The sequence below is a fragment of the Gopherus evgoodei genome, chromosome 5, assembly GCF_007399415.2.
Source record: "Gopherus evgoodei ecotype Sinaloan lineage chromosome 5, rGopEvg1_v1.p, whole genome shotgun sequence".
Classification (NCBI taxonomy): domain Eukaryota; kingdom Metazoa; phylum Chordata; order Testudines; family Testudinidae; genus Gopherus; species Gopherus evgoodei.
This window is the reverse complement of record NC_044326.1, coordinates 102,588,912-102,615,677: the sequence shown is the minus strand read 5'-3', so window position 1 is coordinate 102,615,677 and position 26,766 is coordinate 102,588,912. Positions and strand designations below refer to the sequence as shown.

At 36.8% G+C, this 26,766-nt stretch overlaps 1 protein-coding gene across 1 annotated transcript in view; it reads left to right on the top strand.

Annotated features, from left to right (window-relative positions):
• The window catches only part of KIAA1109 (KIAA1109 ortholog), a 236,674-nt gene that overhangs the window by 162,883 nt on the left and 47,025 nt on the right, over positions 1–26,766 (top strand). The window contains 17 exon segments of the mRNA XM_030564256.1: positions 762–867; positions 5,937–6,034; positions 6,367–6,552; positions 8,049–8,217; positions 8,758–8,969; positions 10,651–10,756; positions 10,759–10,818; positions 10,821–10,847; positions 11,551–11,610; positions 16,139–16,171; positions 16,174–16,218; positions 16,221–16,363; positions 17,190–17,320; positions 19,458–19,581; positions 20,850–20,959; positions 23,120–23,210; positions 25,601–25,845. Coding sequence (XP_030420116.1) covers positions 762–867; positions 5,937–6,034; positions 6,367–6,552; positions 8,049–8,217; positions 8,758–8,969; positions 10,651–10,756; positions 10,759–10,818; positions 10,821–10,847; positions 11,551–11,610; positions 16,139–16,171; positions 16,174–16,218; positions 16,221–16,363; positions 17,190–17,320; positions 19,458–19,581; positions 20,850–20,959; positions 23,120–23,210; positions 25,601–25,845 — 1,946 coding nt within the window.

Here is a 26,766-nt window from a genome sequence, read left to right as displayed (position 1 = left end):
TGGTGCAGAGATTGAGCCTTGGTTTGAATTTACTCTAATTTGTGTAAAAGGGCTTTTGCCATTTAAAATTTGACTAAATTTACTTCCTAATATTACATTTTTTAAAATGTTTTTAATAAAGTTAAAGAATACAAAGCATGATAACAGTTCTTAGAAAATTCACAATGTAGAAATAATGTTTCTTAAAGCATATAATCAGAATTCAGAGTTCATAGGTTTATCAGGTATTGCACATATCAACAGTGGTTTTCTTCTATAGCATTTCGAATAAAGGACGTTGGGAGTCAGGACATGTGGCTTCTGTTCCCAGTTCTGTTAATGATTTACTATATGACACTAAGCAATTCATTTAACTTGCTTGTGCCTTAGTTAAGCCTTCTGTAAAGCTAGTAAAATTATACCTACCATTTTACTGTTACAAAAAAGCTGAATGAGCTTTACGACTCTCTGTTGTTGATAATTCAATACTGGTATTCTGCCTATGCTCCCTTTATAGTAGTTGACATAATGTACTTTCCCCCTTATTTACTGTCATTGGCTTAGCATCAAAAAATATACTAGAGAAAACTGTTCCACATACAGTGGCCACAATTAAAAAATTGTTGTTTACTAACAATAATTACATCAATGTATCTAAGATTATGTGCCATTGTTATGCTGTATTCTGATGCAGTCAGTACTTAAAACAGTATTGCATTGTCCACAGCTATCACATCTATATTTTAAAATTTTACAAAAATAATCTTCATATTTTCTGGCAGGTTGGTTCCTTTGAACATAATCTTACAACTGATCTTCTAAATCATTTAGTGTTTGTACAAAAAGTGTTCATGAAGGAAGTCAACGAAGTCATACAGAAAGTGTCAGGTAAGATGAACTACCTGAGGATTTCATTAAAACTTTAGCTTTAAGACTTCTGGTGCTACCTAACATATCTGCAATCTCTATCTGTCACTGTATCACGTTCTTATGTCACCAAGAACGCCACCATTTTCTGGTTCCACTGTAGCACAGAAATTGTTTCAGAAGCCAACAACACATGGAAAAGAAATTTGGTTAGGTAGAATTGTGGCATTGGAGAACATTGTGAGTAGCATTGTTAGTCTTTTTCTTGAGTCACTGAAGCTTCTGTGTCACATATGAGAACTCTGTGCAAGGGTGCTGTCTATTAATTGCAAAAGTAATCTTACCAAACAATCCACTGAACATTAGCAACTGTCTGTAACATTGTTTTCTGTCCAGTCAGATCAGCTTGCAGCTTTGTGAAAGTTTGCAAAAGAAAAATATCATTCACTACAAAAAGGTAGTGGAGGAATTTTGCAAAGCTATATGGATGGACTTTTGATCAGGGTAGAATGGTAAAATTTGTTGTTTGTGGTGGAGTGGATAGAAAAATTAGTTTCAGCACCACATTTGTTCTTATTACATAAAATACTGTTTTGAGCAAATTATGCTTATTGGGTAACAAATAAAAGTGTACTAAAACAGATCCTTAGTTGGCATAGCTCCATTGATTTTCTTGGGCTATACTAATTTACCAGCTGAGGATCCTACCGCATGATTGAAGATGAAAAGCAAATGTGAATGTAACCATGTAGTGACAGTTTATCACAGATGTGTTTAAATTTAGTGAAGGAAAGCTTATTTTTTCCAAACACTGAAAGAAATAACATGAATTGATCTGACATGAACCAACAATGAGGAAACCTGAGGGCAAGTCATTATATATGAATCGGATTAATATTTCTTGTAGAGAAAAGTTATGGGAAAATACATCCTATTAGAACATTACATATTTCTGTAAGACACTTGCTTAAATTGGAGATATTAACTACAGTAATAATTGGAAAATGTGTAGAGAAGTGATCTGAATAAAAACAAGTCCATAAACCTAATACACAAGTATAAATTAAAGTGGCACTGAATATTTTTTTTAAAATGTGACTAAATTAAGAATTGATGAAAAAATAAATTTGACAACTGCATGAGAAAAAAGAAGAGGAAAGAGAATTACATAAATAAAATCTAAGCTGTCTGTTGAAGAATCTAGAGGCAAGGTAAAAAGTCAAAATAAAACCATCAGGTGAATAAAAGGTCCACAAACAGCAGTGTAGAGGGCTTGTATGTCTGTGGAAAATAATCTTACATAAATAGGTAAGTGAAGAGTCCAAAAGAGCTAAAAGTTACAAATCACTGTTTTTAATGTACTTTTTTAGTTTAGTTTTGTTGCGTCTTTTTTTAAGAAAGCTTTAAGGAAAATATAGAGGCTATTATGCAGCAAGTAGACATGTTATCAGAAAAAATAGTTGTAAAGACCCAGAACAAAAGGTAACAAGCAAAATAATGACTAAGTGTCTGACTGCTAAATATATATAAATCTGTAGGTCCAGATTAGATTACCTCAAGAGAGTTTAAAGATTTAGTGGAGGAAATCTCAGAACCTCTGAAAAGAAGTAAATCATGCAAGTCAGGAGAGATACCAGATGACAGAAAAAAATGTGGTACCTATCTTTAAGAAGGGTGGGAAGAAAGAACCAGAAAAATCATCAGCCTGATGTTTATTCCAGGAAAAATATCTTGGCATATAATAATCAATATTGGAACATCTGGAAGAAAAAGCTTTAATAATGATGATAATTCCATTAAAATAGCTTCACAGAGAAACTTAGAATATTCAAATGAGAAGGCTTTATTAGGTGCCATTGTATCACTTCTCTGTCTTCATTGATTTTCAGTATCCTCCCAGTTTACTGTCATCTGTGAATTTCTGTAACATGCTGTTTGTTGAGTTTTATAGATTGGTTTGAACAGCTTCACTTACAATCAAAAGTCTTTTAAAAACATTATTATTATTATTATTATTATTATTATTATTATTATTATTATAGTTTTTTGTATTGCTGTAAATCGCAAGGCCCTAATCAGGGCTAGGCAAACATAACAAAAAGATGGTCCTTACCATTAAAGAACTTGCAGTCAGAATAACTTAAGTCAATTACTTGAATGTTACAATAAATGTAATAAGTGAATGCAGTGGCTGTAGTTTCTCCTTAATATTTTAAGGCATTCATTTTAGTGGCACATTATAAACTTAAAATAATTAGAGGAATACCAATTAGATAAAATTAAAATACGATGGAGAAGAAGCTGGTTGATGAGCAGAGAATACAGAGCAGTCATATCTTTAAGTTGAGAGCAGCATTGGGTCGAGCACTGCAAGTGTCAATTTTGGCTCCTTTATTCTTTAAGATTTTCGCTGATTCTCTAGAGGAAGGTATACATTCAAGCATGATCAAGTTAGCCAATGACACCAAAATTAGAAGGGTAAAAAATACAGGAGGATGGAGGAAAAAGTGAAGTGAGCTTCATTTGGCAGGATGTGATTCAGAGCTAACAGATGTAAAGCCCTACATTTCAGGGAGGGAATAGAGAGAGCTCAGCTTAGAATGGGGGGAGGTGGACAGGACTGGACTGCGGGGGAATCTACTTGCAATCAATGACTATTTAAAAAAAAAAAAAAAGTACCTGAGTGCCACAATAAAAACTACTTCACTGAAATACCATTGCAAAAATAGCCTGAGCTAAGCTACTTATTGAAATAGCATAAAAAACTAGGGAGTTATTCTTGCCACTCTTCAAAACCACAGTGTAACCACATCTGGAACACTACACGCAGTTGTAGTCACTAGAGCTAGGTGATATTTTTAAACTGAAACATTTTTGGCAAAAAAATGCAGTTTCCAACACATTTAACAACTTTGTGCTGATTTTGCTAAGTTGTTTCAATCAAAAAACAAAAACTGAAAAATCTAAATGTCTTCAAAATGAAATGTTTCCATTTTTTATTCAATTTTTTTTGTTTTGAACTTTCCCTTTTATTTTTTAAATTAACATTAAAATGCTCAGTATTGCAGTAAATCATTTTGTTCATCCCAAACTACTTTTTTTTTCAATTTTTCAGATTTGCCAATGATCCAAAAAATCCATTTAGCCCAGTTCTGTTTGTCACCAAAGTTTTTAGAAAGGATATTGAAAAGCTAAAGAAAAACAAATAAGGGCGTCAAAACCAATTGGGGGATGAAATAGTCTGAGAGCATGTACACCAAGTCACTCAATGTAAAAAATTACCACACTTCTGCATAATTATTTTAAATTTGAATGAGAACAGAGGTTAGAAAAATTTGGTGTTGCAGGGGAGATGGAATTCTTTGTGCTACTCCAATAGTAACCCCTTTTTGTCAGCTGTGGTGAAATATTGATAGACAGTACAGAAGATATCATTGTGTCTGTCCGAGACCGATGCAGGTTCAAGTAAGGATTTGATTGAGAGAGGAAAATTAAAACGAAAATAGATTGTAATTCAAAACCAAGTGGTTGTTTATTAACGAGGATAAGTTGCAACATGGGCTGGGGAAGAGCACTTTTACCAACTAACAATACTATCAGAACATGAATATACACACAACGTGAAAGTCTGTTTACATCCAACAACAAGAAACCAAATGATCTATGATTAACTGCTTACTAAAATCCAGAACAGATACACAAAACTAAGTAAACTATGCGCACATTAACTGAATATTGTAAAATACAACAATTAACCACAATAGCAATCAATACAACAATTCAACTCTCATATACTATATTATATACACCGCTTGGTATCAAGTAAGGGAGGGGAAAAAGGGAAGAAGTTAAACAGAGTATTTACAGCACACTCCAGTCGCAGCTGACCAGCAGTACAGACACCAAGGGCATGACGAATTGGCAGGAAAATAATCCAAAAAAGAGAGTGAATTGACACGACCCGAGCCGGCTAAATCCAGAGGAGACCCTGGTTGAAAGGGTGATCAGGCCTTTCAGCTGGCCCGCGGATACTCCTGCAAATTCTGGTATGAGACTTAGTTTTATTCAAAGGATCTTACTTGTATCAGCGTCTGATTGGTCCCTAGCTCCTTCACCAACCAGGTTCCCGAGGTGGTGCCCTCTATATCAATGGGAGCTGCACCCGGCACACTACTTTTGCACGCAGCCCTATGCTTTTCCGCACAGCACCAAATTGACCTTTTGAACGGACAGAAGGTTCAAGAGCAGGCACACTGGAATTTTTGCACACAGCAGTAGTCTGACCCTTAGTTAATCAGGGAAAAAGAGCGGGAATAGGCACACGGCACTATAATGTTGCACACCGCACTTCGGTGTTGCACATGATACCAGTGTGACCTTTTGACTGACAATTGGCCAAACAGACACCATGTTAGAGCATAGGCTTTAGGGCTGCGACAGTATCCTCATCCAAAAGGATTGTTTTTTTCATTTATAGCCAGAAGTATACCTGAGGTGGGGGAGGAGGGAGGCCAAAGTAATGTTATAAAAAAATGTTCCCAAGGACACGGAAAGGTTTTGCAGAGGACTCCTTCACATTCACTCTAAAGTAACTATTTGTTTTTAATCCATCTTTTTGCATACCTCTTAATAAATTTAGTCAAGTGACTGGTCCTTGTTGTTAGCAAAATTCAGTCCACATCAGGTGCTGCAGGTAAAGAGCAATTATTTGTGAACCAAATGATACCCTTTCTTTGCAGATGCCAGTTGTTCTGTGAGTGTTATTTGGAGAATGGGAGTAGTCTCTGTCCATCTTGGACACACCCACCCCCCTTGACTTGATGGGGGGAATAGGCAAAAAATGTGTTAATCTGTAGTAAGCGGGCCGTTAGCAGTGCTACCCCCCTGATATGAGAATACACTCCAAGTAGCTCTTACTCTCCCGAATTTTCCATATTTATGCTTATTATAGTTCTTTACTGCAGAACTGGTTGTACTCTGTTGGTTTGATTAAATTCAGTGAGTCACATTTAAAGATATATTTTATTTCTATACTGTATGAAAAATGTTCTTTGTTAAAACATTGAAAATACAGTTTTTAACGTGTGCAGGAGGGGAGCAGCCAATTCCTCTTTGGAATGAACATGATGGCACGACAGATGGAGAGAAGCCTAAAATTCTCCTGTACTCTTTGAGCCTACAATTTAAGGTAACTTTATGACCAACAAATCTCTCAAGCTGTTGCCAATAGTTGAATATGTTGAAACCAAACAAATCAAGAATTTTCCTGAGGTGGTCACAAATGAAATGTCAAATAACAATCAGCCCAGTGTTAGACAAGGATGGAAATCTCTCTTAATTAACTAACAAAAAAACAAGAAAGAAGCCTGCCTTTGATTTTTATGATCTTTTGAAAAGTCCTAAATGCAAAGTGTTACGGAAAAATCCTTACACCCTTTCCTGTTTCATGTCTAAGAATTTTTTTCACCAATGATGCCTTTGAAGCAGATCCTAAATAACTTTTCTTTCATTGTTTGCTAGGGAATTCAGGTGACAGCCACAACTCCATCAATGAGGGCCGTGAGATTTGAAACTGGATTGATAGAACTTGAGCTCTCAAACCGAATACAAACCAAAGCAATGCCTGGAAGTACCAGCTACCTTAAACTGTTCGGTAAATGCCAAGTGGATCTGAATCTGGCATTGGGGCAAATTGTTAAACATCAGGTTAGTTGACACAACTCTGTATATGTTAGGAAAGCCTGGTAATGATATTTCTCCATTCTTATGAAGACAAATATCTTCTGCTTTGAAAAGAACACAACAAACCTCTCTAATCTTACTCTGCTAGGATATGACTAGCTTGATTTCTTTAGACCTCTAGTTGGAAAATATTTATAACAATTGCTTTAGAATGCATCCGCAGTTCAGAATCAATAAAGATTACCACCTAAATATATTCTGCATGTACGTTATGTAGTAGTTGAAATTGATTGTCTGGCGTTAGATTTGAATTTCAATGTCCTCATTAAAGATGGCTTTAAGAAAAAAGGGCTAAATGTTCACTGTGAACAGTAATTCATGATAAATCAGAGGGAGCATCAAGTGCATTTTATTATAATAATGCATTTAGCACTTCTGTATCTGGGGACTAGAGCTGGGCAAATAACCACTTTTTTCATTTGTTTGGTGATAGTTGTGAACTATTGCGGGAAAAAATAGTTCAGGTTGAACCAGAACTGAAAAGTCCATTTTGGGACAAACCAAGCATGTTGTTCAATCTAAAATGTTTTGTTTCTGGCCATTTTAAAGAGCTAGATTCATGAAAATTGGGGGGGCAGTAGAGGAGGAGCCCCCTTTATAACTTTTTTTTAGTCCAGTGGTTAGGGCACAAACCTGGGTGGAGAACAGTATTCACATCCCTGCTCCAGAGCAGATTCAAACCAGGGTTTCTCACATCTGGGGTGAGTGAACTGACCCACTGGGCTAGAAGTTATAAGATGGGCTCCCAAACTCCCTCACATTGTGTGAATCAAGCTAGAAAAAAATAAAATTCTGCCTGAAACTATTCAGCTTATTTGTGTCAAATTTATGAATAGTCTCCAGTGAACAGAAACTGCATTTTCCAACAAATAGTTTATTAATGAAAAAAATTTGCCCTATTGTATTGCTGACACTAATGGCCTAATGTTTTTGTTGATCCAAATTCAAAATTTCCATTGATTTCAATGCTATTTCTAGTATACATACGTGGGATGAAAAGATTAGATCCTAAATTGTGAAACCTAAATCTTGATCTATTTCATTTGTATTAAATTGGTAATTGCATCTCCTGGATTCTTAAATTCACTACTGTCACCTGAAATCACTAATTTTATGGGAAGTACAGTAGTTAGGATTCTCTGGAAGGTCAGAAAGAGAACATAAATTTAACAAACTTTGTATTCAGATGGTGGTTTTCCTCAGAGAGGATTCTGCTGCATCGAGTGAATGTAAAGAGATATATTGGCTTATGTTATTTAAGAAACACGGGAAAACAACCAATATTTGCCAACTTAGGTCAAAATGTAGTAGAGAAGAAAACAGTTTTCTATCTTCTTAACAGCATATTGCAAAATGGGGCATCCTTGATTTTCTTGTGTTATGCCAAAGCATTAATTTATTTGTCTGTTTAAAGTTGTAATTTAATGTGTGATTTTATTGTATTTTTCAAATGTTTTAAGGTATATGAAGAAGCAGGTTCTGACTTCCATCAAGTTGCTTATTTTAAGACAAGAATTGGATTAAGAAATGCTCTCAGAGAAGAAATCAGTGGTTCATCTGATAGAGAGGCTGTGCTTATTACTTTGAACAGGCCAATTGTCTTTGCTCAGCCTGTGGCGTTTGACAGAGGTACTGTTGGGTGCTGTTTCTATTTCTCTTTTGCTAGAAACTAGAGAATCATTAAAAATTTGTTTTCAAATTGAACAAGTTCTGTACATTTCTTTTCAAAAGGAAATGCTTGATATTTATAAATAGACTAGACCTGTAAGTATAGTTCTCAAAGTTTGGTTAGGAAGTTTGTTGTGTACTAATGTTAATTAAGGGCGAAAAATTGAACTGATGGGAGGACGGCTTTTCAGTTGGTATAGACAAAATGGTTTATGTAAATGTATACCAACATCAACAGCATTGGGTGTATCAGCATTTTGGGTTCTGTTAACTTGGCCTCTGCCCCTTAGCATTTATAATTCATGTATTATTTTATTTTGCTCTTGACAACAAAAGCACATTGCTCCTGGGAAGTGTGTGTGTACATAAATATATATCCATTGTATTTTAATATATGCTGACAAGACAAAAACAGAAAAATCAAACCTTTGTCTTGTTACAATGAACACTACTTTTTGCCATTTTATTTTAATTTTGTTGGAAACTTTTTTCTTCATAAAGCTGTGCTGTTTTGGCTGAATTACAAGGCTGCTTATGACAACTGGAATGAACAGAGGCTGGCTTTACATAAGGATATTCACATGGCTACAAAAGAAGTGGTGGACATGTTACCTGGAATCCAGCAAACATCTGCCCAGGCTTTTGGGACACTTTTTCTTCAGCTAACTGTTAATGATTTGGGAATTTGTCTGCCCATCACAAATGCACCACAGGTATTTGAAAAATATCAAGAGCTTGGAGAAGTATAGCTTTTTGTTGAAGTAGCAATTTTTATATATGTTATGCTTTTAACATAAACTGTTTTTCTATCATTGCACCAATTTAGAATTTATTAAATGTTAATGTTTCCCCAGCACCATATTATAGTTATGATGTGGATAGTAGACTTAATTTTCAAAAACGACTACTGATTGTGAGTAGTTGACTTTCCATGTGCCCCGCTTGAGGCAACTTAATGGGCCCTGAGTTTTCAGAGGCAGCACTTTGAGAATCCTTTGAAGTGTGTGAAGTTGGGCGTGCTTTTTGAACATTTATGCCAGCAATTCCAGTTTAAGACCTCTGTTTTCAAATACTTAGAACTGAACACAAACAAGAAGACTCTACGTTTCTTTTTTAAAAATGTGATTAAATGTTCTGACCTTTGGATTATTCAAACAAGTGATGAGCATTATTTAGTAATGGTTTTGGTTATGTTTAGACCCCGAGTTGGTCATAAACCTTGTCCAGAAAAGGATTTAAATTGTGATGTAAGCACTTTAGCTAATACATGCTAACTGACGTTTTAAGTCTAGTTTAGACAAGGCAGCGCTTGCTTTGACGTGTGCTAAGAGTTCAATCCTTGAGGGGGCCATTTAGGGAACTGGGGTAAAAATCTATCTGGGGATTGGTCCTGCTTTGAGCAGGGGCTTGGACTAGATGACTTTCTGAGGTCCCTTCCAATTCTGACGTTCTATGATTCTATTAGATTAAAGTCAGGAGGGAGACAGGGCTTCAATATGACAAGTTTAGCACATTATAACAGAATGTGCACGACTTGTATACACTAAACTTTCACAAAACACATCTGCACGTTAGCTAATATGCTGACATCATCCATTAAATTCTAGTTTAGACAATGCCATAGATTTACATCTTCATGGGGAACTAGTCAGACATATGCAAGAAGACATTTGGTTTACCAATAATATATCCACTGTCATAAAAATTATCTCATTGGACTTTGAGCTTTGAAGCCCAATAACAACTTTTCAGTATCCATGTTAACTACTCCATTGCTGGTCATTTTATTAGCAGATGGAATAAGAAAGAGGGTGTGAGAGAAGAAGCTCTCAAGGAGTGAGAGTTGTAGCATGGAAAATAAAATGCAGAGGGAAGGACAGAGAGTGACAAGCAAAGACAGAGAAGAGAGAAATAGAAATAGTGAAAAGTGGATAGGAAGGAAGAGAAACAAAGGCAGAAATAGTGGTGGCCTAAAAGGGAGCAGTTTTTCTCCTTGAGTGATGTTGCTTGTGACTGTAAGATAGTCAAAGTTTCAAATAATCAGTTTTGCTGCAAAGGTAATGGGGAGATCTGATATGAATTAAGAGAAGTATGAAGTCCTGAATTTATATTCCAGTCCACAGACCATAATTAAGCATGGAATCTGGCCTTCTCCTCCAAAAGAATTTAACACGCCTGCCATAGGATATGCTGTAACTACTGAGAAGTAAGGATACATGACATTGTGAATGTGTAGACTTTCTGCTTTGGAGAGGGTTTCTATAGAGCTGGCAAAGTATAGAAGGAGGGTATGAGGAAGATATGAACTGCAAAAAAAAAAAATAATAATAAAAAAAAAGTTTGTGATTACCAGTAAATTGCCTTTTCTGTACAAGTCTTTTCTTCCTTTTACAGTCTAACCACACAGCAGATCTTGACACTGGCTCTGCTTTAGTCCTGACCATTGAAAGCACATTAATCACTGCCTGCTCTTCAGAGTCCCTGGTTAGCAAAGGACATTTTAAAATTTCTGTATCCGTTTTGCTGATGGTTTTGAGACGAGTTGGGATGACTGGAAACCAGAATACGAGGGGATCTAGTCATGAATGCCTGTAAGTGTTTCTAATCTTGTCTTCATGGCCCTGGACTCAGAGTCCCCTATTGTCCTTTTCCATGTTTTTTCACAACTTTGACAGTTCAGAAGGAGACTAAGGAAGAGATGAAGATTTGCTTTCCAAACCCAGATAAAGCTCTATTTCATGTAGGACCCTACATGTGAACCCCAGTCACCGTTTAGTATTCTTAAAAAAATTTTAAACAATAGATGTCCTTTTTTCAAGAATTGTAATATACTGCAACATATTTGCCTTGCAATACTATCTGCCTTAACCAAGTTGGAAAAGTTTTTTACTTTATTGCTTTAAATGTATTAATTTAATTGAATTTTATTACATTTTTATTAAATACTATAATAACATAATGCATAAAATGCGTAAAACCTATTTGTTCAAAAATGTGTAATAAATTGCTTTCTCATAACACTTCCCTTCTTATCTTCCGTAGTCAGCAACTAACTATGGATTCTTTTAATTTCCCACTTCATACAGAAATGTCTGAAACAGGCTTGCAAAATTGCTAAGAAAACCTTGCCAGCCAAAGTGAAATTATAATCACTCATATGTTGTTAATGATTGATTTAAAAAAAAAGTGACATTTGACTTAGCTAGGGCAAATGTACAAAATAATTTTGTAAGGAAGATCTAAAACGTGTTTAATTACATCTGTCTTACAAGCATGTGCTTGTTTCATTTTTAGGTGTAGTGCCAGATGGCACCTATGAAGTCTGTTCAAGGACAGCAGGACAGGCAGCTGCAGGTAATGTTTATATTCAATTTTTACATTCTTAGAACATTTATAAAAGTCTAGAATATTCTAGTGCAGGTGTGAGCTCTTGGTACCTTTGTTTTAATTGTGATTGTGTATTTCAGGGTGGTGTTTTGTTTTGATTCCCCCTTTTCATGGTAGCTGCTCCACGTTTCCCAATCTATTTTTGTCCATGAGTGCTTTCAACAATCCCTTGTAGTCTTATAAACTCTTGGATTTTAACTACAGGAAATTAGTAAAAGGCAAAAAGGCAGGACCGGCTCTAGGCACCAGCAAAGCAAGCACGTGCCTGGGGCAGCACAATTCCAGGGGCAGCATTCCGGGTTATTCTTTTTTTTTTTTTTTTTTTTTTTTTGAGTGGGCAGTTGCACTCTTGGGGCAGCAAATTTTTTGCTTGGGCAGCAAAAAAACTAGAGCCGGCCCTGGCAAAAGGTAGTAGCAAGACATGATAGACTTTAATATCTGCTGGATCAAATGTGTGAAAAATGGACACATATAAAATAATTCTTTTGGTATAATAATTGGACCCTGGTTGAAAATTTTCCAAAGAAAACACTCTCTACTGAAAATTGTTGATTCAACAGAACTGAAGTATTCTGCAGAGAAATATTTCAACTTAAACGTTTTGATGTGAGCCTGCCTCCCTGCCTGTTTGTCTGTCTGTCAACCAGGCAGGCAGGCTCACCAGCAGCCGACCTGTGGGTTGCCAGGCCTTTAATTAACTGGCTCCCCAAGAACTCCAGTAGCCTGCTTAGTGAGTTCCCAGGCTGTGCCCGGCTTCCTAGACAGCCAATTCCTTGGGCCTGTTTTCCCAGATAGCCGGCTCTCCAGGCTTCCCAAACACCTGTCTCCCTGGGTCCCACAGCTGGCTGACTTATTGTTCTGTCCAACTGCCCTTCTGTGGGAAGCAAGGGAGCCAAGCAGCCAACAAGTGAAAACATTCCATTTTGGGTCTTCCAAAACTGGATTTTTCTTCCTACAAAAAAAATTTAATTTTTGTCTTTTCATTCAGAAAAGTTTCAAAAACTTTATCACTCAAAGGAAAATTCATTTTTCCAGCCAGCTCTGTAGATATACATTGAGTCTGGGCAGAAAGGGAATTTCTGGAAAGGGAATGAATGCAGATGGAAGAAAATGAAAATTATGGTGGATCAGCCTCCCTCTAGCACTTTTGAGCAAACCCTAGATTTCAAAAATACAATGGAGTGCTTTACTTAAGTTTCCTATTACGTTTTCTTTAGTCCAAATGTGTTTGGCCCTGAGGGAGGGGGATAAACACCCATGGCTGCAGAGGTATTTCAGATGCTCTGGGGATGTCCACCATTCCTCCCTAGGGCTGATATGACTCATTTGTGCTCTTTGGTTTGCATTTTATATTATATTTTAACAATTAAAAATTGAGCTACTGGGCATGCTAATCAGGCCACAGGGCAAACACTGGGATAAGAGAGGGACTGTCATAAACAGATAGTTAAGGGTTAATGTCTCTCTTACCTGTAAAGGGTTAACAAACAGAGAACCAAACACCTGACCAGGGGACCATCAGGAGACAAAATACTTTCAAATCTCGGTGGAGGGAAGCCTTTGTTTGTGTTTTTTGGGTTTGGCTTTGTTCTCTCTGGGTCCTGGAAGGGACTAGACATGCAACCAAGTTTCTTGCCAATCTCCCTGCTACAGTCTCTTATATATTCAGAATAGTGAGTATTTTAGTAAGAAAGGCGGTTATAGTCTTTTGATTGTTTTTCTGTATTGGCAAATGTGTATTTGGCTGGAAGTATTTTAAATTGTATTTCTGCTGGAGGAGGCTTTTTCTCCAGTTTCTATAAGCTTACAGACCCTGTAACTTTTACCATCTAAATTGCAGAGATAACTTTTACTTTTTTTCTTTCTTTTTATTAAAAGTTTTGTGTTTAAGACCTGTTTGATTTTCCCCCCTTGTTGAGGCTCAAGGGAATTGAGTCTATACTTAACAGGGAAGGGGAAAGGAGGGGAGAAGGGGGAATCCCTTTGTTTTAGATTCACGGAGCTTGAATCTGTTTTGCCTCTGGATGAGGGAGAAAGGGGAGGAGGGGAAAGGGACATTCCTCCCTGTTTTAAGATTCAGGGAGTTTGAATCACGGTAATCTTCCAGGGTAACCCAGGGAGGGAAATCCTAGGAGAGGCACGGGTGAGGGAAAGAGTTTACTTTCCTTGTGTTAAGATCCAGGGGGTCTGGGTCTTGGGGGTCCCCAGGGAAGGTTTGAGGGGGACCGGAGTGTATCAGGCACTAGAATTCCTGACTGGTGGCATCTTATCAGATCTAAGCAGGTAATTAAGCTTAGAGGAATTCATGCTGGTACCCCAACTTTTGGACTCTAAGGTTCAGATTGGGGAAAGATACTATGACAGGGACCAACAGTCTTAACAGGCTTCACGGAATTGGGAGGTAACTAAGGAAGGAGCCAGAATTGCAAAGCAGTTAAAGGTCAAATTACAGGGGGAAAAAAAAAGGTGGAAGAAGAGGGGGAAATACATAGAATTGGACAAGAGGATTATGCAGACTAGGAAGAAGACTAGAACATGGACAAAAAGGGGCAAAAAGGGGTATGTTTGTGGGGAGCAAGAGAAATTAGGGAGGAGAAAAACCTAAAATTTAAATATACTTTGATGTATACAAATACAATTTTATTTGTTTAAAAATCCTGGTGTATTTTAGAGTATAAAAATATATTATGAGAATAATTTAAATGTAGAAATGTCTTTTATAATCTCAATTTTGTATTGCAAACAATGTTGCTTTTCTATTTAATGACCACTGAATCTACCTAAGGTGTGCATTAATTAGCATATCTGCAAACTGTTTTAGATTTTATAACTGTATGGTTATAGGTCAAAACAATGCAACTGCTCTTCTTCCCACATAGTTAGTCTCCATTCTGGCAGTGGGTTGTCCCTCTGCTTCTATAGTTTAATCGGTCAACACAGGGCTGTGCCCACTTGTGAAACGTTCCCTGTTCATTTTGCTCTGAGGGAGCTGTGTCAGCAGTCCACAGACTCTCTCTGCCTTTTCAAGTTATAGAGCATATGGAAAAACCTTCCAAATAGGAATTTCTGAACTAGTCTTTTAAAACCAACTTGCTTGCTTTGGCAGCCCATTTCAGGGATTTTTTTGTGGTTCAATGGAGCTTCTAGGGGCTCTGTACTCTAACTTACCCTTGCCTCAGAGCCATAATGCTGGAGAGAAGCCAAAAAAAAAGGAGGTGTTTACACCGCTCTGCAGCATGTCTGAAGGTAGCCTACATGGGAGCTTTGATCTCAGTCAGATGGAAATGTGAGCAAAGGACTACCCCAGGAAATTCAGCAAAACTTCTTGTAAGATACTTTTTCTTCCCCTCTATTCTCAACCCAAGGAAGCAAACTCAGACTATAAAGACCTTTTCACATCTTTTAGCTATTGGGGCAATAGCTGAGGGAGGGGGGAGCAAAGCTTGGGCGCATATTCAGTCTGATCATTCTCAACATATCCAGTGGAAATAGGACCATTTGAATCAGAAAGATTTGCATTGGTATACACAACATTAAAAAAAAGGAGACATTGGAATCCATGCTCATTGTGAACACTATGAAAATGTATCTCAGGATGTCGCCAGTACATGTCCCTTTCTTCTTTTTGTCCAAGTTCAGCACTTTCTAATGAGAAGGTCTGACACCTGCTTTATGTCCGCAAAGCAGTCAAGATGTAACTGTTCAGCTTTCTAAAAAGTTTTGTCATTAACAGCCATATCCATCCTCTACCATCCATCAATTAAAAGGCAAAAAATAGCCAAACTCAGCATAACCAGATGACTAAGAATACTGTATAAAAGAAGCTTACAAAGTCCATTAAGCCATATCTGTTTTTTGGTGCTCTATGGTGGAACTTGGTTGGAAACTTCAGTTCCCTCTTAAGATGAAATATGTGAAACTCCAACGTGGTAACCATTTCACCCATTCAGTAGGCACTAGAAATTATATGTTCAAGACTCAAAGGATGCAGGTGCAGGCTTTAATGCACCATTAAAATCTTTGTGATTTGAGTAATTCCAAGAGTCTAATTTGTGAACAGTTAAAGATTATTTTCTCACATGCCCATCCTTTGGGTTTTGCTGCTGTTGGAATCCCTGTGTTGGAAATGGTGAACCTAGTTCAGAGAGAGAGATGGGAATTCATATTTCATGTTTGTCTTCTAGTGGCTAACTGTGCCTTTTTCACACCCCTGGAGAATTTACTTTCCATGTAGCCTATCAGATTTCCTTATATTCAATAGAGAAATCTTAATACAAACTTAATAGATATATCTGTTAACTGTATTCAAAGTGTGTTTCAATTATGGAAAGGTCTCACTGGGGGCTTTTTACGAGTGGGGCAGAGCCAAGGCAGCGCCACCATGATGGATAAGTCTGGTTCTATCTCCTAAGCTGTAGAAGCAGACATGACATCCAATGACAAACACGGTTACAAGGAAGAGAAAAATCATCAGGCAAATTTTCTCTTTAAACAGAAAGCAATAGTGCTGGAACCTGGACTCTCAATGTGTATGGAAGATGTGCGGTATTGATGTCCACATGGATCCTAACATTGGAAAAGATTAAATGCTTTGGGTAATACCCTCACAACACTGACAGGAGAAGAAGATGTTGATGACATTGCTGACCTCAATTCTGTAAACATAGTTGACCTATCGGATGAGGATGAAGTTGATACCATGTCTCCCACTATACATGCAGTAAGAGAATCAAACAAAAATAGTGTCTAAATTATTTTGTTAAATTATTTGGGCATAACAGTAAGCCTCGAAAAATTCTGTGTGTGTGTGTGTGGGAAATATTAGCTTCAATCAGCTTTGAGATTTTGCAGACCATTTCTCCTATCATGCCATAGTAGGCATTCAGGCTACTTTAAGCACCCGCATTGGAAGACTTTGGCTACCGTTGTTCTGATTATCCTAGCAAGCAATGAAGGAATACTAACATTACAAACTAGCTAGAAGAACTAAATTTTCAGTAGCAAAAACCAATTCTGTGTGTCAACTTTGTGGTTTGGTTTCATATTAAGTAGTTTTTTTAACGATTATTTTTTTAAAGAAATTGCAATTTTGCAAGAATCTTGTACGGCTCTGGGAAAAAAACACATTAACATTCCTATTTATTATTTAGAAATCAGAGGAGTTTCATTATGTGGAGATGCACAACAAGGTTAACATTTGGGCAGCGGATTGTAATCACCTGTTGGGTTTGAGCCCCCAAAGCCATCGATATTCCGTCCTGTAGAGTATCTGTCGGGGTCAGCGATGTGTGACTCTACTCATTCTACTTCACATTTGAGAGCGGGCAGATCCTGCTCATGGGGACATGTATGTAGCAGCTAATGTTTGCCTTTAAGCAAATGATGGGACTTGAATCATTGGAAATTTTTAAATCAGCTGCCTGTTGACTTTTAAAAATATTGTTTGCATGTGGTGTTTTGATTTAGGGTGTACAATTCATTGTACCTGTGACTTAAAATTGATTCTTATGTTAACAAGGAATTTAATGAAACATTATTTTGAATAGGAAACTGTTGATTATCGGCGACAGGGAGCATCTGGTAGCCAAGCTGGCGAGCAGAGAGGAAGAAAATTTGTGAAACGTTTAGTAGATATTAGGGAACTGAATGAACAAGCCAAAGTAATTGATGACCTCAGGTAAGTTGGCTTTTCTTGTGTTTTTAAAACAAAACAAAAAAAACCTCTCCCCCAATAGTTAAGAACATAAGAGAGGCTATACTAGATCAGACCGATGGTCCATCTATCCCACTATCCTGTCTTCCGACAATGGCCAATGTCAGGTGTTTCAGAGGGAATGAACAGAAGAGGTAATCATCAAATCATCCATCCCCTGTCGTCCATTCCCAGCTTCTGGCACACGGAGGCTAGGGACACTTCAGATCACAGTTTTGCATCCCTGCCCATCCTGGCTAATAGCCATTGACGGAGCTGTCCTCCATGAACTTTATCTAGTTCTTTTTTTTAACTCTGTTATGGTCTTGGCATTCACAACATAAAATGGCAAAGAGTTCCACAGGTTGACTGTACATTATGTGAAGGAGTACTTTCTCATGTTTGTTTAAACCTGCTGCCTATTAATTGCATTGGGTGACTCCTAGTTCTGCTTTATGTTAAGGGATAAAATGACACTTCATATTTACTTTCTCCACACCAGTCATGATTTTATAGATCTCTATTATATTCCCCCCCCCACCGCCCATTAGTCATCTCTCGAAGCAGAAAAGTCCCATTCTTATTAATCTATCCTCGTAGTTTGGGAAAAAACAAATTGAAACTGGGCTTCCCTTTTCTTACCTCTATTGCTTCAGCATTCATGCAACTATACAATCTACAGGAGGAAATGGTTTTTAATCATTGATCATTCTGGCTGTAGTAGAGAAAATTAGGGCACAAGTGGCCATTAAATCCCCGGAAGCTTCTGAGTATCAAGTCATCTTTCATTTCTGGTTTTGCCTCACATTGATGGCAATGTGTCAGCAGTTCCAACTCATGACAAACCATATTTCCATCATGATTGGTTTGCACTATTCTGTTACCAGCTATACGATTGTGGACTTGCTGGAGCTGACAGTGCTTTGAAGTTGGAATGAGATCACATTCACTGTAGGAAGAAGAAACCTCTCAAAATAAACTGCTTTATGGTTTTTATATGATATATTTTTATTATATAAATAATTCACAGACACAGTAATATTCCATAAAACACACACAAAGGGAAATTAAAAATGTCACCTGAAAGTGCTCATGACAAGAGTTAGCTATGAGTTTTGTATGAAAAGATTTTATTTGCATTTTGGCATTGGAAGGCAAGGTCAGTCATAGTAAAAAGTGGAATCACCTGTGATAAAGAGTGCCTGTTGCTGGTTGATTGCTAAATTATAATGAAGAATGGATATACTTTACTATTTCAGCTTTAGGCAGATGCTAGCAGCAGTCAGTCGCAGGCTAGTTGTAACCAAACTTTTTGATATACAACATAGCCATGTGACTGTAATGACCAAAATTAATGTTTGCACTTTTCTGTCCCCAACATATTGTAGCATCAACAAACTCTGTTCTATTTAAAATAACATGTATCTTAGTGAGTTTCTTTTTTAAACTTGTTTACGTTCAAGTTCGTTATTCCTATAGGAGATTTTCTTCTTCTGCCTTCCATATTCAGGGGATCTGATCAGTCTGGTCTGCCATTGTGGGAAGCTCTTTCCTCCTGGAAATTTCCACAGTTCTGTCTGCTTCATGGCATCTCTAGCAAGTGTGCCTGCTTTTCTTGAACTAAGGAACATAGAAAATACTTAAAAAATCTAATTTTCATCCAGATTTGTTCCAGCTGGGAATCTTTGCTCTCTTTAGGAGCCTTTCTTTTCAAAGGGAGCTGCTCTCTAGCAACTACCCGCCTTCCACCTCTGTTGGCATCACAATATAAGGTTTGACATCTTGTATATTTTGCTACACACTCCTTTTTCTGTTTCCTGAATGTTTGACTTGGAGGTAAAAACCTTGAAATTATGGGTACTTGCAAAGAAGTTACAGTATGGACAAAAGTTGTATAGTGAAATAATGGTGGACCCTCACAGCCATATATGGAAAAGATGGCATGGTGATAGATAGTCCTGTAAAACAAGAAGCTGATTGGGTAATGGGTTGAAAGGCTTTAAAATTGTCACAGGAACACAGTATAGAGGTTTTGTTGTTTAAAGGAAAGGGTGAAAGTAGTGTTTAACTTTACTAGTTATTCCTTCCATCTGGAAAACTCATTATCCTGACTTATTCCCAGAAAACTAGGTGCAAGTGAAGGAACTATAAACCAAGAAATCCAGCGTTATCAACAATTAGAGTCAGTAGCTGTGAATGACATTCGCCGAGATGTCCGTAAAAAACTACGTAGGTCCAGCATGAGGGTGAGCAATTTTCTAAAGCTGTTTGGCAAGTTCTTAAGATTTTCACTTATAAGTTTCTCTTCCACATATTAAAAATAAATAAAAGAAAGACACTGAAAAAGAAAGGTAAAAGGACTATTAAATATATAAAATACATGGTTTAACTTTTGGGAAAACAGATTATTCTGTCCTACTGGAGATAGAAAACCAGAATTTTAGTGGTACTGTATATTAGGTGGATATTTGTTTGTTTTGCTTTTCTATGACAAATCTTTAGGGGAAAAAACTATTTTAATATCTCTATTTTAACTTTTTAAAATAGATGTTTTTAATATTTTTAAATATATCTATGTTCAGAAAATGTACACAAGAATTGGCTTCCAAACCTCTGGAAGTCATAATATGCAATGCTGTAGCATTTACTAGCCAAGATCAAACTCAGGCTTTCAGAGGTGGTGGCGATCATAAAACATTGCCTTACTGCGCCAGAAGAATCCAGATATGATAAGCATGCCTGAGTACCTGAGCAAAATCTCTGTTATATTCCATTTGGCTGATTTATTTTATTAAGTTTATAATGTATGCTAAAAGAAATTGCTTATTCCCAAATTGAGATGCCTTTTTATTAATAAAAAATACACTATCATTAAAGATATAAACAGCAAGCAGGAGAAAATACCCAAACAGAAATAAAGCTCCAACCCAAACAATGTCCTCACTCACCCACAAATGCCTGCTCTGATCATGCCACTCCCTGCCATAAAGCATGGCAACCGAGTATTGCAGCAGACCCTGAAGATCAGTACATTTGAGCTATTCTGGACCAAGAAATGAGTCCATCCCAAAGCAAGGGAACCCTCTCAGAGAGTATTCTGTTGGCAGCTGCTTCTTAAATGAGGAGGCTCTAGCTCATGTTCCTCTGCTGACTGCAGTTGCAGCAATATCACATGAAGAGAAGACTTTTATTCAAGTAGGCAGATCCCAAACTACTGGGTGCAGGGGGGTCACCCTGTTATTCTGACAGCAAGAAAGTACCAGTGCCAGCTAGTATGAAAGGTGAGTGAATCGTCCAGAGACCAATCAAAATGAAGATTTGAGCAAAGGCCTGAAGAGGAGTGCCTTGAGCACTTGTTACAAAATAAATTATTTTGTAAAAGTTTTTTCATAACCGTTGGCGTGGCTGTAAAATAAAATGTTTTAAGTAGTGAAATTTTTCCACATTGCCATGTTTGTGTATAATTTTCATTATTTTTGTCCTCAACATCTTAAATATATTTTCCTTTGTTTAGGCTGCTTCTCTGAAGGACAAATGGGGCCTAGGTTACAAACCCAGCTATAACCGATCTAAAACAATTTCAGCATCTGGAAGACCACCTCTAAAAAGAATGGACAGGGCAAGGTAGAGTGTTTTTGGCAAATGACTATGCATGTGGGAGGATGAGAACTGTAATGAAGTTAGAATAGACAGCAACAAGGAGAATGTCTAATTGTGGAGCTTCATGTCTTTTGCCATAGGTGATGGGTATATTTTTTTTGAGTGGATTTGAGAAAATGTTTTCGAGAGATGAGAGGTTTGACAAATGAAGTTTCTTACTTTTGTGAAGTATCTGTTTTTGGCATACCATGTCTCTAAAGCAGCTTGACTTAGAAATTCCATATTTGTTTTGTCTGTCTTCTGATAGCTAATGTCTGTACATTTCTCAGGAGGTTGGATGATTACAGATATTCACAGTGCTCAAATCTTACAGAATTAATAAGGTCTGTGGTCTGCTACACTTCCTAGTCAGTTTCCTCAGCTGAACTATCAAGTTTAAGTGCATCCATAAATCTATAAAGGCAAAATTTACCAGAAGTTATTGGAAGCTAAAGAGTGGGGGGTTTGAATTGCTGTCTTGGAAACTGAACCTGGATCTGAAAATTAAATTGAGATCTTTCTGTCTCACACATCAGCCTCCAAGATGCTACAATTTAAATTTGGCTAACTATTTTGAGATGATTCACAAGCAGAATAAACTCCATCTCCTTCTTCCAGAGCTGTATTTGCTCTGCAGGACTGAGTTGAGTAGTAGTAAACCTTAAGGTAGTAAAATCATCAGATATTACTCCGAATGCATTCAGTGAGTCAATCTGTTGAGGAGAAAGGTGTCACTTTTTATGTAGTCATTTTGCAGGACTTTTAAGAACCGCTTTTGAAGGTTCTATTCAGCAGGCACTTCAGGGGAGGCTAATAAGTAAAGACATGATTTATCCCTTTGATTTTTATACTCCATTGTCAACCTCATGTTAGAAAAAGGATTAAACTACTAGTGGAGGGAAGGCAACTTTTTAGTTCAGCAAATGATTTCCTTTTCTCCTTCTTCCAAGTATTCTGAAGCTTGCAGCAGCAGCAAGTTGCAGTTCTCATAACAGAATATTGTGCATCAACTTTGCTTGGTGTCAGTGTTGCTTTGTGAATAAGCTTCTTGTTGTTGTTGTTGTTGTTGTTGTTGTAGTAGTAGTAGTAGTACAACCAGCAGAGGGAAAATACACACATTGGAGGGTTTGGATTATAAAAAATTAGTGGCTACATTTTAATCAGCAATAAAGTATAGTACTAGATTTAAAAAAAAGAAAACAGGAGAGGGAACGTAGCTATTAGAATTATAAGGATCTTCTCTATCAATGATAGACATTTTTAAGTTAAGACAAATTGGTTGAAAATTTTGAGCATTAGTTTTAAAGGTAGATTGAAGCTTAAAAAATTACCCAAAGAGATCCCAAAATATCAGAGAACAGCTCTTCCAAATTACAAATGGCTTTAAACAAAATGGATCAAAATGAATTCCTCTTTTACGTGCCTTGCAAGTTTATAAGATTTACAGGTTAATGTTTCTTCTGAACTGGTTAGCATTACTGATACCTTACACAGTAGAAGGAATGCAAGTGTGAAGACTGAAATCCTGGCAGGTAAAAAGCATTTCACATCATCTTTTTAACAAAATCATCTTCAGAGAATTTGGAATTCTGTGGGAAGATTAATAAAATGTTGTGTTATGTGGTTTATTCAGCTGGCTAGCCTATCAAGGAATGCTTAAGATTTTCTCAAAAGCTAATGAGTTGTTAATTGTGAATGAGAAGTTGTAAATTTGCACTGCAAATATGTCATGATGATTTCATTCATTTTGAAAGATTGTCTGTATTTTGTGAATATGCATAATCTGCCAGTTGTACTTCAGTGCAGATGACAAGTCAGACACATCTTATGTTTTTAACTGTCTTTCTGCTTCTTGGCCTGTGCTTGAAAAGAGTAAAAAATAAAAACAAAAAAAGCCCTGCAAAATTAAGTGAGCTGCTGGCCAAAGTCATTTGAAACTTCATCTTTTTTCTTTTTATGTGCCATAAATTCTTGAATACTGATTTAATATCATTTCATTTCTATAAAATGTTAAGCATTGACTTAGGCTTTATATTTTATTGCAACAGCTTTTGTGTAGTTATTGAACTTTTACGTGGCAAGTACATTCTGCATTACGTTCAAAACTGTAATAGTTTGTTTATTCCTTTTATATTTTGCTTGTAGCTCTCGACTAGGAGACAGTGAAGAGCTCCCAGAAATCCGTGTAGATGCAGCATCTCCTGGACCCAGAGTAACCTTCAACATACAGGACCCTGTAAGGCATACCCTACACACCAATTTAATTAGTATACCGTGCTACAGTAGATTAAATACCATGTTGACTGGTAGCACCTGGGAAGTACCTGAGTTAAATATACTTATGAAGATTTGAATTGCCAACCCCGCTTGATAATTATTTAGTCTGGTGGTGTCTGTCTTAACACAGAAATTATTAATAGAAATATCAAACTAAAGAATTTTCACCTCTTTAAATAGGTTAGTTTATATTTTTAACAAGGTTCACTTCCAGGTATCCTCAGACCAAGAGCTACGCTATGAAAAAAATAATACACATGGTTAACATGTTATTGCTATTTTTAACAGGTATGCACAATTATCATGTGCTAATTTGTATGTTCAGCCTTGTTTAGCATTTTGGAAATGGATATTAATGAAATAAACATTTTCTGAGTTTGCTATAGTCTGACACACACGTCTATCTGTATGTTTAAAATGTATTATTCAAATATCAGGTTTTTTGTTGCAATATTCCCTCGACCCCATCCTTCCTAAATGTGTCTTTGCTGTTGGTTTTGAATGAGTCATGCTATGGTACTATTTTAATTTTATTTTTTTCTTTTTCATTTTTAATTAAGTTGAATAAAACAGTTTTGGGGATTACACAACAATCCAGCTGTCCAGGGGAAGGGTATTTTCAGGTACTTGTAAAAAGAAAAAGTACATACTTTGCTATAGCACTAATTCACCTCACTGGCAGCTGCTCTTCAGTTATTCATCTCTCTTTCAAATTCCACTAGGCAGAATGTATATCAGTTTTTAAAAAAAGATTTTAAGTAAGTTTAAACATGTAAAAAGTTATAGATGGAGATGATAAATTAAGTTCTCAAGGATGCTTCCATTCCTATATTTAGCTTAAATTTTGCAGTTTTTTGTAAAACTAGTAATGACATATTTTGTTTGCATATTTAAAAAGGCCTTGATGAAGGCTGATCTAAATTATAGAGACTACAATAAGGCAAGCCATGATCTATTCTTGTATGCAGAGCGTACTGTAGAGAAGGACTCAGTGCCCACACAATTATCTTAATCTTTTTCAAGTGAGTTTCAAGAGTGCAGGCATCAACACTGATGGAATATAATTCCAAGGTAGGAGGCCATCAAGCATCATAATTTGATACTGGAATTCCTATACCTAGTACAGTTGTGTAAGATATCTTATTTAAAGGGAGCAGGATAACCAGTTTGTCAAAATTAGTGCCCAAACAACTCACCTACTTAAAAAAAAAACACACCTTTTAATTTTAAAAAGATACTCTAGACATATTGAATGGAAGAAACTAAGTACACCTTTTAGAAGACAATTATCTAACTTTTACCCCTTCCACCTTTCCTCTATTTTTCTTTTATAAGTTTCTGAGTTAGAATGCTTTTTCAGGTCACCTTAGAGTGTTGTCTAAACAGCTCATTTCTGAGAACAAAAGGAAAGGCAGAATTGTGCTTTGCTGAGTTCTTTTATCTACATTTAACACAGAACGTATCAAAAGGTTCCATTCATTTGTAATATCCATTTCTATCAATTTTCCACAGCTTAGAAAAGACTGTCAGATATTAAGTAGTGTTAAGTCAGATGTTGGATGTGTTAATGGCCAAAATGAAAGCATGGAGCAAATTATCAAAGGATCTTCCACTCAACACCCATTTGAATGCATAAACAATCCCAATAGCACTTTGTTGGCCCATGTGTTAGAGTCTAACACCTGCATGTACAGTTGTTTAGACTCTATCTCTGCATATACAGGTGTTAGTGCTTGAAAACTTTTGTGTGGGGGTATTTGCTGATGCAAAGTGCACCAAAACAGTTGGGACCTCTTTTTGGAAATGTAACACTAAAGTTTCTTCCCATCAAGTCACTTTTATCCAACTTTTTAAAAAGAAGAGTATAATGTATAAGAGACTACTGTACATTCTGTACTAGTACTTTGCATGCCCTTTCATTCACTAACAGATTCCTGTGCATTTCTCTAATTTACAGGTGGCCATGATGATTCTTTCTGTTCTATTTTCTTTACTTTTAAAATTTGTTTTCAATTAAATGTTCATTCTTCTAGTGATGGCCTGTCATAATGTATGTTTTGATCAGAGCTTGATACTGTTTAATTATCTAGTTAACAAATTCAACTCAATCACTAAGTCAATGGTAAATGTATGGTACTGTTTTTCCTCCAAACCTATACATTTATTTATTGTGTTACATGATTCATTTCATACATTCCTAAATCTGACACTTCTGTCTGTTCAAAATGAGGAACCTGAGCTTTGAGAGTTCTTAAAAGCACTCTTGCGTTTTCCCCAAGATATCTTAATTTTTGCATAGTAAAGACAGTAACTGTGAACTTTAATATCTTTTTGTCTTTTCACAATCAGTTTCCAGAGGAGACAGAACTGGACCTTTTGTCAGTAACTGTTGATGGTCCATCCCATTACTCATCCGCTAGTGAAGGATCATGCTCAGTATTCAGTTCACCCAAAACTCCAGTAGTCTTCTCACCAAGCATTCCCTTCCAGCCTGAAGAGGGACGGCGGGATGACAGTTTATCTTCAACCAGTGAAGACTCTGAGAAGGAGGAAGACCATGAGAGAGAGAAGGCTTATTTTTACAGAAAACCACAGTAAGCAATTTGTTTAAAAATATTTTCATTAGGGCCATGACAAAATGGTCTTTAAAGTTAATGTCTTAGGTCTAGAATAGCTTTTGCTGACCCAGGATTGAATGTTGCCTGTCCTTGGCTTCAGCAGGTGTAATTCCAGGGTAGGGAGGAGAGAATGTCTGACGACCTTTTTTTTTTCTTTTTTTTTTTTTTTTAATAGCAGCTCTTGGAAGCCTCTCAGATTTTGGAATGTTGGAATAAATCTCAGTTATTGGGCAGGGGGTACGTGAGGAGGGTCAAAGGTACACTGTATTTTATTTAACATATAGTTCTACAATTTACCGCATGGCTAAGTGTGGGCTAAATGTGTATCTACAAACACAGCATTATAAACAACGTTGAGAGATGATATATATTAAAAAATAGTATACATAACAAAATGTGTTATTGTTAAGGTTTCTTCCCCACTCTGAACGTTAGGGTACGGATGTGGGGACCCACGTGAAAGACCCACAAGCTTATCTACCAGCTTAGGTTAACAGTATGCTGCCACCACCAAGCGTGTTTCAAATCTTAGGGGAGAGACATTTGGAACTCTGCCTTCCCGCAAATATTTCCCAAGTCCCTAACCCCCCCCCCCCCGCTTTCCTGGGTAGATTTGAGACTAATTCCTCCCCCTCCGCAAGTCCTTACACCCCTTTTCCTGGGAAGGTTTGAGAGTATACCTTCACCAATTAGTCCTGGTGAACACAGACCCAAAACACTTAATCTTAAAACAATGAAAAAATCAATTAGAGTCTTAAAAAAATAATTTTAATTAAAGAAAAAGGTAAAATCATCTTTGTGAAAATCAGGATGGAAAATAACTTTACAGGGTAATCAGATTTAAAGAGTCCAGAGGAACCCCCTCTAGCCTTAGGTTCAAAGTTACAGCAAACAGAG